Raw genomic sequence first — 12,904 nt, 5'->3', positions numbered from 1 at the left:
AGTTATACCTATATATAACGAAAATTTTATTGTCTAACTGTTACCCATCTAAATGGTGGTTCATTCTTCAGCTTAACCTAAATCTTCATCCCAAATAAATCAAATAACTCCTCCACTGTATTTATAATTAATCATTTTATTTTAATCCTTAAATTGGTTAAGTTTTCAATTGTTTTCCTTCAATCGCTATCTATGTATATAAAGCCTCAAAATATGTCTCCTGTCCAGTTCTACGATTTGCTTGCTTTGCAAAAGCAATGCACGGTTCCCCAGGTTTATTTACCACTTTAAGCTCAATTCACTTTAAAAATTAATGCATTATTTGTAACAGGTGAAGTACCAGAAGTTCAAAAAGACTATCAAATAAGCATCATTCACGAAGAGCCCGTTGAGGAAGAGAAACCTCAAAAGATTTTGGAAGTCCGAGTCATCGATGAAGTCGCCGAGGTTGAGGAATCACAGCCCATTGTCGAAGAGATTGAAGAGGAGGAACAGCCCATAACAGAGGATACTCCCGAGGACGCCACCAAGCCAAAGACTAAAAAGAAGAAGGTTGTCAAAAAGAAAACCGATGACCATGATGAAATTATCCGAAAACTATTGGAACAAGAAATTGAGAAGACAGAACTTGAGAAGTACGAGAAACTTGAATTCGATCTTCCCAAGAAGCTCAAGCCAGAGTTCGCTAGTCTAGAGCCAATGAAAATAGAACGCAAGGAACAGAAGCCGACAAAGGTAACAATTGTCGAAGCTGCCGATGTTCCCAAATCTGTGAAACTAAAGCCCGGCAAACGTAAGGAGAAGCCTGCAGAAGAACAGACTGTTCAACTACCTAAATTCCGTCTCAAAACCCGTATGGTCATAGTTGAATTCCCACCGGCTCCGCTTATTCCGAAGCTTACTAAAATTGGTGCCACCAAAGATAATGGTGAACTATCTCGAAACATCGAAGAGGCTGAAGAAGTCCTTAAGTTCAAACCGCACAAGACCAAGAAAATCAAGAAGATCAAGGATGATTTAGAAAAGGTTGAGCTTGAAAAGTACGAGAAATATGTCAGTAGTGAGGAAGAACCAGAGGAAAAGGCTCCATATCAAAAACCAGAAAAGGCGCCCAAGCCAGAAGAGAAACAAGAAGAGGTGAAGATTAAGTTGGGCAAGGGTAAAAAGAAACCAAAGGATGATGAAGAACCTGAGAACGTAACACTTAAGAAGATTCCAATCAAGCCCAAGGAAGTCGAGGAAGAAGTTGAGCTGAAGGTCAAGCCAAAGGAAGTGGTTGTTGTTGAGGAACAACCAAAGGAGCCCAAGGAAGGACAGTTCAATGTTGAGCCGTTCGAACCAGTCGAATTTGATCGTCCTGAATATGAACCTGAAGAGCTGGAGCCCATTGACCACCCAGATAAGCCAGAGAAACCGAAGAAACCTACCAAGACCAAGTATAAGCCAAAGGACAAATCAAAGCCAGAGCCAGAAACCATTATCTCGGAGATTGTTCCTGGAGTACCAAAGGAGCAAGAAGAAATACCAGAAGAAGAAATTAAGTTCCGCAAGCCCGAAAGAAAGGCTCCTGAAGAGACAGAGTCCGAAATCAAACTACGACCTGTCCCTAAAGCTCCTCAAGAGGAAGAGCCGGTCGAGCAGGCCATTGTAAAGCCTAAGGTAGAGGAGCCCCAGCCTGAAGAGCCTGAAGTTAACTCTGATGACGAAATTAAGAAACCAAAGAAGGCCAAGTCGAAAAAGGTACAACCCAAGGAAGAAGAATTACCAGAGCAAAAACCAGAAGACTATGAAGTGTCGGTAAAGGACGAAGAAGCTCCTGTAGAGAAGCCTGTTGAAACCGAACAACCAAAGGAAGTAAAGGTGAAACATAAGAAGCCCAAGGAAGCCCCTGTATCTGAAGTTGAAATCACGGAAGAAGTACCGCAACCAGAAGAGGTGCCAGAAGAAATACCAGTGGAATACAAGATAACAACTACGGTTTTGGAGCCTGAAGAGGCGCCGAAGGAACATCAAGTCCGAGTAATTGATTTTGATGAGCGTCAAGAAACCACTGAGGAAGTCGTCGAAGAAAAGGTTGTAACAAGAAAGAAGAAACCAAAGCCACAGCAACCGGAAGAATTTGAGGTAACTTTGAAAGAGCCAAAGGAGGAAGACCAACCGGTCGAGGAAGTTTCGGCTGAAATCGTGCTGCCAGTTGAGCAGCCCGAACAAAAGCCAGAAGAGTTTGAGGTTGAGCTTAAAATCACCGAATCTACTCCTGAGAAGCCCGTTGAACAGGAAATTACCGTTAAAGAAAAAACCAAAAAGAAGCCTGTGAAAGAAGTCAAGGAAGATAAGATTGTCGTGGTGGAGGAAGAAGAGAAAGTACAACCAGTTGAGGAACAAGTGGTTGAAGTCGAAAAACAAGAAGAGAAGAAGAAGACCAAGAAGCCAAAGTCATATGAGTTCAGCGTAACAGAAACCGAAGCTGTTAAAGAAAAACCTGATGAAGTTGTTGAGAAAATCCCTGAAGAAATTCCCGAGGTTTTGGAAGAGAAGGTTGTGGAGAAGTTTGATTCATATGAAATCACTCTCAAGGAAACTGAAGCAGAGAAGGTAACTGCTGTGGAAGAACAGCCCGAGGAAGAAATTCCTCAACAAGTTGTTCTTAAGAAGAAACCGAAAAAACCAGAGGAGTTCGAGGCTGAGGTTGTGTTGACTGAACCAAAGGTCACAGAGGAAACCACAGTGGAAACTGAAATAAAGCAAAAGAAGGTTAAAAAGCCAAAGAAGACTGAGGAAGAAGCTCAATTGGAAGTCAAGGTTGTGGAATCCGAAGCTCCTGTCCCTAAAGAAATTATTGAAGAAACTGCTAAGCCTGAGATTGTAGAAAAGCAGGAAGTTATTGTTGAAGAAAAGCCTGAAGAATATAGCATTCGCGTTTCGGAAACTGATGCTAAGCCAGAAGAACCAAGTGAAGCACAGTTTACAGTGAAAAAACGCAAACCTTCTGTCACTTTCGCCGACGAGCCAGCGACCGAAATCATTCTAAAGGAGACCAAGCCCGTTGAAGAAGTCACTGAAGAAGCTCAAATCAAGACCAAAAAGCCCAAAAAGAAGGTTAAGGATGTGGAGGCTGAAGAATTGAAGATCACAATAACTGAGGAAATTCCACAGGAAGTTCCAGTAATTGAGGAAGTCGAGGAGGAAGAGGTGGTCACAGTGGTCAAAGAAGAACTACCAAAGGTTGAAGATAAAACATATACTTTTGGCATCAAGGAGACTCAGCCTGAGAAACCTGTAGAAGTGATTGCTAAGGAAGAGCCAGTGGTAACCGAACCGATTGTGGAAGAACCGCAACCTGAAGTCTTTGAAGAACATAAGGTTAAAGTCATTGAGGAAACTCCCCGTGAAGTCGTTGAAGAAGTTGTCGAGGAAGAGGTCAAGGTTATTCGAAAGAAGAAACCCAAGCCTGAAGCCAAGGATGAACCTGAGGCCGAAGTAACTGTTTCAGCTCCACAGCCAGTCGATGAGGTCGAAGCTACTTCCAGCATTACAGTGGTTCCAGAGCAGCCGACCGAAGAGGAAGCCGCTGATCTAAAAATAACAATTATTGAAGAAGTGGCGCCACCCCAAGAACTTGTCCAGGAGATTGAAGAAATTGAAATCATCGAGGAACCCCAGGCACTTGAAGAGACCCCCGAAGACTTTAGCTTTGCCATTAAAGAAGCTGATAAGGAGCCCACCGTGGAAGAGTTGCCGGAAGAACAGGTTACGATTCAGAAAAAGAAGAAAAAGGCGCCTGCAGCTGAGATTGTAGAAGAACCTGAAGCAGAATTCATGATTAAGCCCAAGCAGCCAGTGCAAGAAGTTTCCGAAGAAGCCAAAATTATAAAGAAGCCCAAGAAACCTGCTGCCCAAGAGGAGGCAGCTGCTGAGCTTAAGGTAACTCTCACAGAGGAGGTTCCTACGGAATCTGAAGTTCAAGAAATAATCGAGGAAATTGAAGAAGTAACAGAAGAAAAGCCCACTGAGTACACTATTGGTGTTAAGGAAACTGAACCAGAAGCACCAAAGGAAGAAGAAGTCAGCCTACCCAAAAAGAAACCAAAGGATATTCCAGTCGTTGAAGAGCCCGAGGCAGAAGTTACTCTGAAACCGAAACCAAAGGTGGAAGAAGTTCAGGAGGAGACTAAGATAGTGAAGAAGAAACCAAAGAAACCTGTCGAAGAAGTAGCCGCCGAGGAGCTTACGGTTAAGGTTGAAGAAGAAGTTATTCCCGAGCCGATCGTGGAAGAAGAGGTAATAGAGGAAGTCCAAATTAAAAAGAAACCAGAACCTGCGCCAGAGGACATTGTCGATGCTGCGGTTGTGAAACTAAAGAAACCACAACCAGTAGAGGCAGATGAAGTCGTGGCTGAAGTAACTCTAAAGCCCAAGACGCCAAAGGAAGTCCAGGAAGAGGAATTCTCTGTAGATGTTAAGCTGCCTAGGGAACAGAAGGTAACCGAGGAAACCTCCGACCAAACAGTACAGCTTAAGAAGAAGAAGAAGCCGCAAAAACCGGTGGAAGAGGCTGCTGACGAACTGGAGCTGAAACAAACGGTCATCGAAGAAAGGCCCGTGGAAATCGAAGAGGAAGAGATCATTGATGAGGCAGTCATTATTCGAAAGAAACCAAAGAAACCGTTCGTGCCGACTGTGGAGGATCTTGAAGAAACTGAATTCAGCCTCTCCTTTAAGAAGCCACACACTATCAATGAGGGCGTGGAGGAGGCCGCGACCGTACTTAAGAAACGACCAGTAAGGCCCACCACCATGGACGAGGCCGCAGCGGAGCTTTCTATCAAACGCCAAGAAGAAGAATACGAAGAGGGCGAAGATATCGAAGAGTTTGTCGTTAGCCAGCGTGCCAAGCCGAAGCCTCTGCAGATCACTGATGAAGGTGAGGAAGCCTACACCGTAAAGAAGCTGAAGCGCCGCAAGCAAGTGGACATTCCCGAGTACGCTGACGTTGAGAACGTTACGTTCCGTGCGAGAAGCACAAAGACTAAGGAGGATGTGGATCAGGAGTTCAACATTGCTCTAGACTCGTATGCGGAGGAGGAAGTCTCCATGTCTGGCAAGGTCAAGCTTAAGAAGCCCATTAAAAAGACCTTCTCTGAGGCTGCCGACGAGGCCCACATTAAGATCATGCAAGACTACGACGATGGTGAAGAGCCCATCATTGAAGAGATTCGAGACGATGAGGATACCATCGATGAAGTCGAGGAGCCTGAAGAGTACTTTGTAGAGGAACTGCCACCAGATGAGGTAGACTTCAAGCTGAAGCCTAAGAAGCAGTCCAAGCCTACCTATTCCGTTCAGGACGAGGAAGAAGAGCAGTTCCTAATTGGCATTCGGCATCCGAAACGTGATTCTGTTACCTATGATGAAGATTCTCTGACGTTCAAGAAGAAACGTAAGGTTGTCCAACAACTGTATAATGAAGGTAAGTCGGCTTCTGTCGCCAATAATGGTAATTTATATGATTATCAAAATGCTTTACTTTCACATTAAAAAATATCAGCTTATATGATATCAGCGTAGCAAGGTAAAATTACCCAACTTAAATGTCGGTTGCTAACGCTTAACCACTCATTGTTAAAAACCTTCAATGCTTTACCGTGCATTTGGGAATTGTTACTAATAAAAATTTATTTTTGTACAGATGGAGCATCGCTTAATATCACCAGAGAAATGAATGTTGAAGGTACGTGAATATTACTCTTTATAAAATTCGAAATTAGATATAATATTTTATTTATAAAATTTAGAATCGGAAAATCAAAATGTTATGTACTCCATTTGCAATTATATTGCCGACAACGACGAAGCTATCAACTTAGTAGAGGGTGAAAAGGTAACAGTCATTGGACGTCACAGCTCTGAGTGGTGGTATGTCAAGAAGAGCATTACCGAGGAAGAAGGTTGGGTTCCTGCTCAATATCTAATGGAGCCAGATGAATACGCTCAGTATGTGCAAAATAAGTTGCACGAGAAGATCGATAAGCTTCCTGTGTTTGAACGTAAGTATTTTGTTTTTAAATCTGGCTATTTGTCAGGCCTAACATTGTTTTGTCGCTGTCCGCGTCTGGTTGTTAACAAACAATTCTGTGTTTTGTTGTGATTGTGAACTATAAAGGTCCTGGACCAGAAGACAAGCCCATTGCTCCGCGATTTATTGAAAAACTGCAGCCCATTCACACACCTGACGGCTACACTGTGCAGTTCGAGTGCAAGGTTGAGGGTAGCCCGAGACCGCAGATTGCCTGGTTCCGCGAGACGGCCATTATAAAGCCCTCGCAGGACTTCCAAATATTCTACGATGACGATAATGTGGCTACCCTGATTATTCGCGAAGTCTTCCCCGAAGATGCAGGCCAGTTTACATGTGTGGCTAAAAACGCCGCTGGATTTACTTCCAGTACCACGGAACTGATTGTGGAGAGTCCACTGTCCGATCATGGTTCTGATGCCACAGCCCTATCACGTCGCAGTATGTCCCGCGAATCGTCGCTGGCAGATATTTTGGAGGGAATTCCACCAACCTTCTCAAAGAAACCAAAGGCCCAGTATGTGGACGAGAATACAAATGTTATTCTAGAGTGCCGACTGGTAGCCGTTCCAGAACCGGACATTGTCTGGACCTTTAATGGTGTGGACATTGACGAGGAAGAGATCAAGAATGTTCGCATCGTTACCGAATCAGATATGCACATGTACTGCAGTGTGGTGCATATCACCAAGGTGAAAAAATCGCAAGAAGGTACATACGAGGTAATTGCTACAAATCGCGAGGGTGAGGCACGCCTTCCGATCACACTGAAGGTGCGAACCACCGACCAAGAGGCTCCGCAGATCTTGGAACCCCTGCGCAACATGGTCATTCGCGAAGGTGAGAGTGTCGTGCTTTCCACCCAGATTGTGGGTAATCCACCACCAAAGGTAACGTGGTATAAGGATGGCAAGCCCGTTAAGAATGCCAAGTCCGACAAGGATTTGCACACCTTAACACTTATAACGCCCAAGAAGTCCGAGAAGGGTGAATACACCGTTAAGGCTGTAAATCCTTTGGGCAGTGTGGAGACTACTGCTAATCTCACAATCGAAGGTATGTACTTTGTTTCATGTTTGAGACGGCCCTATATTTATTTTGATTTTTTTCTGCTATTAACAAATATTTAATTTTACTCCCTTTAGAACCCACCAGCGGTAACGCAGAGCCACCACTCTTTGTGGAACGATTCGAGGAGCAGAATGTGCCGCAAAAGGGAGAGATTCGTTTGCCAGCCAAGGTTTCAGGCAATCCGGTTCCCGAGGTTCAATGGCTATTTAACAACAGTCCATTGTTCCCCAGCGAGCGCATCCAGCAGGTATACGATGGCGAGAACATTGAGCTTATCATTAAGGATGCCAATCCCGAAACCGATTCCGGTGATTACAAGTGTATTGCCAGCAATCCAATTGGCAAAACATCTCACGGAGCTCGTGTGATTGTCGAAGTCGATGAGGTGACCTTCACTAAGAAGCTGAAGAAGACCATTACCATCGAAGAGGTTCAATCTCTTACCCTGGAATGCGAAACTTCCCACGTGGTGACCACCAAGTGGTTCTTTAATGGCAAGGAGCTCAGCGGCATGGATCATCGTGTTGTTGTTGAAGATGGCAAGACCCACAAGTTGGTGATCAGAAACACAAATCTTCGTGACTCTGGTACCTATGTGTGCAAGGTAAAGAAGCAAGAGACTCAATCAACTGTGGAGGTGCTCCAACGCAAGCCTGACTTTATCAAGATCCTTGAGGACTACGAAGTAACCGAAAAGGATACGGCAATCTTGGATGTAGAGCTTACTACAGAGGCAACTGAGGTTACCTGGTTTAAGGACGGCGAGAAAATCACGCCTGAAAACAAGAATGTCGAGTTCATCAAGGACGGCAAGGCTCGTCGCCTGGTTATCCGCGATACCACCATCCACGATGAGGGTCAGTACACTTGCAAAATTGAGGGACAGGAGTGCAGTTGTGAGCTGGTTGTCATCGAGCTGCCGCCAGAGATTGTTGAGCCGCTTAAGGACGTTTCGGTGACTAAGGGTGAAAACGCCACATTTGAGGTTGAGCTTAGCAAGGGCGACGCCCTGGTCAAATGGTATAAGAACGGCAAGGAGATTGTGTTTAATGAACGCATTCAGCTGGCCATCGATGGCAAGAAGCAATCCCTGCGCATTCTCAAGGCCAAGCCCGAGGATGTTGGCGAGTATTCCATCAAGGTCGGCGAACAGACCTCCAAGGCTAAGCTGACTGTCGAGGAGCCACTGGTTAACTTTGTCGTCCGTCTGCCGGACGTCACACTGGCCACAAAGACCACAGATGCCGAATTTACGGTTGAACTGTCTCAACCCGACGTGGAAGTGACCTGGTACAAGAAGGGTAAGCCAATCAAGCCCAACAAGAAGCATGAGGTCTTCGTCGAGGGTACTGTCCGACGATTGGTCATCCACGATGCCAGTGACGACGATGCCGGCGAGATCAGCTGCGTGGCAGAGAATGTCACCAGCAGCACTAAACTGTGCGTGGAGGAGCTTAAACTGCCACCCGTTATTACTTCTGACAAGGATCAGACAATCAAGGTAAAGGAGGATGACGATGCCACCTTCACTGTCAAGTACACAGGCGTCCCAACACCCGAGGCTATTTGGACTACGCGCAAGGTTGTCATACCCAAGTCAAAGCGCACAATCCCGGCCATTGACGAACAGTCTGCCACGCTAACCATCAAAAAGGTTGTTGACGATGACGAGGGCGAGTACACCGTTAAGCTTGTCAACCCTGTTGGCGAGGCGGAGGCTAGCCTGCAATTGGTCATTATGCGTAAGTACCATAGTCTAAGCTTAGATGCCAGTTAATTGGTGCGGAACTGATGACCCTAATCAAATACTTAGGCAAGCCGACAGCACCTGGCACTCCTCAACCCCTGGAGATAATGCACGACTCCATTACGCTATACTGGAAGGCGCCGGAGGACGATGGCAAGTCCGAAATTATCGAATACATTCTGGAGTACCACGATGTTAAGGAAGAAAAGTAAGTGCCAGTTGGTTTATTAACTTGTTTTTTTTTTTTTTGTTTTAATTATAAATTTGCTGTTTTAATAAAAATATAAAATGAGTGATTAATAAATAATATTTATAATTGCTTATTGTTTTTTCGCATCTGTATAATCACTAACAATAATATTACTTTCCCAGATGGACTGAAATTCGCAAGATAAAGGACACTACGTACACCATCAGCAAGCTGAAGATCGACACCGAGTACGTGTTCCGTTCGATTGCAGTGAATGAGGTTGGACCCTCACCGCCCTCGCCGGCTTCGCCACCCATCCGTTTGGTGCCCAAGGTCGAGACCGAGCCACCAAGCGTACGCGAACCCCTGCAAGATGTGGTTAGCGAACTGGACAAGGAGGTCACCCTGTCCTGCGTGTTCGGCGGCATTCCAGAGCCTAAGGTAACGTGGAAGAAGAACGGCAAGGTGTTCGAGTCGAGCAGCCAACGTTATGAGAACCGTGTAGCCAAATACACAATTGAAAAGACAACCATTGAGACTGAAGCCACCTACACATGTGTGGCAACCAACGAGAAGGGCACCGTGGAGACTTCGTGCCGCCTGAGGCTTCAGGAGAAGCCCGTCCTCGAGGTAGAGGACAAGTATCTGGCGCAAAAACTGCGCACGGGCAGCACTCTCACCATTCCAGCAACGGTCCGCGGCTATCCACAACCCACCGTGACCTGGCACAAGGAGTCGGTGGAGCAGAAGACCACCAAGACGGTAACTATCGAGACAACCGAGACCACTTCCACTTATACGGTGAAGAAGGTCACCCGTGAGTTCTCTGGCAAGTACAAGGTCACGGCCACCAACGAATCCGGCTCTACGTATGTGGAGTGCACGGTTCAGGTGATTGACAAGCCCAGCAGACCACAGTCCCTGGAGATCAAGGACATTAAAAAGGACTCGATCACCCTGGAATGGACACCGCCCATTGATGACGGCGGTCTGGATATCAACAAATATACGCTGGAGAAGTGCGACGTTCAGAACAATGTCTGGATGAAGGTCTCCGACTTTGATAAGGACATCAAATCCTATGCGGTTCAGAAATTATCGATGAACGCGCAGTACATGTTCCGTGTGGTGGCCGCCAATCCAATTGGCGAATCAGAGCCCACGGAAAGTGACCCTGTGACTATAACTAGGAAGTTTGGTAAGTTGAGTTACTTTTTTGCAACTTTATTTAAAAGTTTTAGTAAGATAAATATATAAATTTATACTAATTTAAAATTACTCATAATTTAATTATGATAAATTTCTATAGAAAAACCATCGCCACCACGTGGCCCCACAACTGTATCGGGAATGAACGACACTTCCTTCAATTTGGCCTGGGAACCATCCGAGAACGATGGTGGCTCTAAAATCATTGAGTACATTGTGGAGATACGGGAAGAGACTGAAACCACCTTTAGATCGGTGGGCACTAGCCTGGGCACTGTCACCAACATTCACGTTGAGAAGGTGGTCAGAAATAAGGGCTATCTGTTCCGCATTTATGCGAGAAACGAGGCTGGCACCAGTGAGGCGTACGAGACCACGGAGAAGATTGTCGTGGGTCGCAAGATAAGTAAGTTCTTAAATTGTTTAAACATAATTCCAATTGCTTATTGCTTCCGCATATATTGCTTATTTTAAAACGCTACTAATGCTTAATTATGCGCAAACCTAATCCCAAATCAACAACAGCTATTGATAATGAAATTGTGGGTACGTAACTCAACTAAAAAGCTGAAGAAAGTTGAAATTCTAATACATTTTCTCGAATTATTCAACTCCCAGCGCCACCATCGCCGCCTCAGAACCTGAGGGCGCCGGATGTCACCAGTCGAAGTGTTACCTTGGACTGGGAGGTGCCAGCCCGCAATGGTGGTTCCGAAATCACGGGTAAAATATATTAAATACTATAAACTTCAGACGGACTTAACCCTTTCATTACCCAAAACAGGCTACTGCGTGGAAAAGCGTTCGTCAACATCTACAACTTGGTCAAAGGTCATTACACTGGACGCTCACCAGCTGCACTACACGATCGATAATTTGAAGGAGAAGTGCGAGTACTGGTTCCGTGTGTCTGCGGAGAATGAGGCTGGATTAGGTGCACCAGCCGTCACCGAGAGCGTTTCGCTCAAGACACATGCCAGTAAGTCAAAGACATTGGAAATACTTAATAGAGACTCTCTAAATAATTCCAAATTTTTCTTTAGCCGTACCATCACCTCCGACCGCTCCACTGGAGGCGCGCGTTCTTGCCGCCAATGCCCATATCTTCGAATGGGGTATTCCCGAGTCAGATGGAGGTGCGCCTCTGCTCGGTTACCACATCGCTATAAGGGACATGAAGAAGACCATGTGGATTGAGGTTGGTCGTGTGCCAGCTGGCGTGCAGAAATTCCAGATCAGAGACCTGCAGGAGAACCACGAGTATATGATACGCATATTTGCCAAGAATGAGATTGGTCTGAGTGAACCTCTGGAATCAGAGGAGCCTTACAAGGTCATGACTGCTGGTAAGTATTACTTTTAGATAAACATTTCCAATTTAGTTTCAAAATTCCTACTTTATAAATTGATCATTTAAATTCCTGCTTCCAAAAAGGCTTGGTAGTTACGGAATTGTGAAAATGGCTTAAAGCGCAATTCGTCAAAACTTATAATCAATTGCATTCCTTTTCGATCCAGGTCATGAAAGCCTGCCAGACGAGCCGCGCACCGAGATGAGCACGTGCAACACCTCGTCGTGGCTGCGTGACCACAACATGGATGCAGATATCCATTCGTATGCGCGCGGCAGGCTGCTTCAACGCGACGAGTACTTCTTCCGGCTGTATGCGGAGATGCCCAAGAGCAAAAAGAAGAAGAGCTCCAAATAGTCGGTAAAATATTAAAAAAAAAAAAAAAAACGACAACGAAATGAGAAACACTTTAGTCGTAGGTTAAGCATATTTCAATTGTATTTTATAAAACACAAGAAACGGGTATCAAAGCCCATGATTTTGTAGCTTTTTGTACTGTACTTGAGATGACGATATGTAAGGATGATGTAATGCTAATTGCATCCCATTGACAGCGATGTCAACGACTCCCGGCCAAAGAGTGCGAGCGAAGACAAACTTAATGCCCGGGAGCGTGGACGTGGCGCAATGATAGGATGGCCATTACATCATCTAATTAATGGACATAATTTTAGATTTTTCATTTGCATAGAGTTCTTTTTTTTATAATTTTTGTTCTCATTGTTTTATTTTCGACTTATTTTATGGTAAGCTGTGATAAATCTATCAAAATCGAAAGCGTCAAACGAAGCAACAAAAAATGAAACACAATATATATTAAATGCCACCAGAAGGCAAACCATTGGCATCGGGCAACGGAAGCCAACGAGCCGCAGCCCTCCTAAAATACCCAATACCATCCCAAATCCCCGCCAGAGTAACTCAATATCCTCTCCCTCTGGGGAGACAAAACAACAAATGGTGCAATTCGATATGAGTTATTTCTGGGGAGTGTGTTGCGAGTCGCTGGCTTCAGTTGTCTTTGTCCCGGATTCGCCCTGGTTGAAATTTATGGCATAATAGGAATATATATATATATATATATATATATATAAAGAGGTTACACTCGTGTGTCTTTAAAGTTACAAAAACCAAATAAATAAATATAAATAAAATAAAAAATAAAAACAAATACTTCTTACCTTATTAAAAATATACAGCTACTAGGTATCAACATCTCACTTAATTTGCAATTTCAACTATTATTTCTTCATATCGGA

At 44.7% G+C, this 12,904-nt stretch overlaps 1 protein-coding gene across 4 annotated transcripts in view; it reads left to right on the top strand.

Moving 5' to 3' along the window:
- Positions 1–12,696, top strand: part of LOC108075035 (titin) — a 124,691-nt gene extending 111,995 nt beyond the window's left edge. For 2 of the 4 annotated variants that reach the window (XM_070286109.1, XM_070286107.1), the window contains 13 exons: positions 332–5,470; positions 5,690–5,731; positions 5,796–6,047; positions 6,164–7,132; positions 7,222–8,889; positions 8,961–9,102; positions 9,267–10,282; positions 10,394–10,699; positions 10,819–10,839; positions 10,912–11,016; positions 11,078–11,272; positions 11,337–11,639; positions 11,812–12,696. In XM_070286109.1, the coding sequence (XP_070142210.1) occupies positions 332–5,470; positions 5,690–5,731; positions 5,796–6,047; positions 6,164–7,132; positions 7,222–8,889; positions 8,961–9,102; positions 9,267–10,282; positions 10,394–10,699; positions 10,819–10,839; positions 10,912–11,016; positions 11,078–11,272; positions 11,337–11,639; positions 11,812–12,002 (10,349 nt within the window). In that variant the 3' untranslated portion in view covers positions 12,003–12,696. The remainder of the gene's footprint in view (positions 1–331; positions 5,471–5,689; positions 5,732–5,795; positions 6,048–6,163; positions 7,133–7,221; positions 8,890–8,960; positions 9,103–9,266; positions 10,283–10,393; positions 10,700–10,818; positions 10,840–10,911; positions 11,017–11,077; positions 11,273–11,336; positions 11,640–11,811) is intronic. The other 2 variants (XM_070286115.1, XM_070286108.1) reach the window with 1 other exon arrangement.
- Positions 12,697–12,904: the final 208 nt, after the last annotated feature.

The sequence above is a fragment of the Drosophila kikkawai genome, chromosome 3L (genome assembly GCF_030179895.1).
Source record: "Drosophila kikkawai strain 14028-0561.14 chromosome 3L, DkikHiC1v2, whole genome shotgun sequence".
NCBI lineage: Eukaryota > Metazoa > Arthropoda > Insecta > Diptera > Drosophilidae > Drosophila > Drosophila kikkawai.
This window is presented reverse-complemented; position numbering and strand designations above follow the sequence as displayed.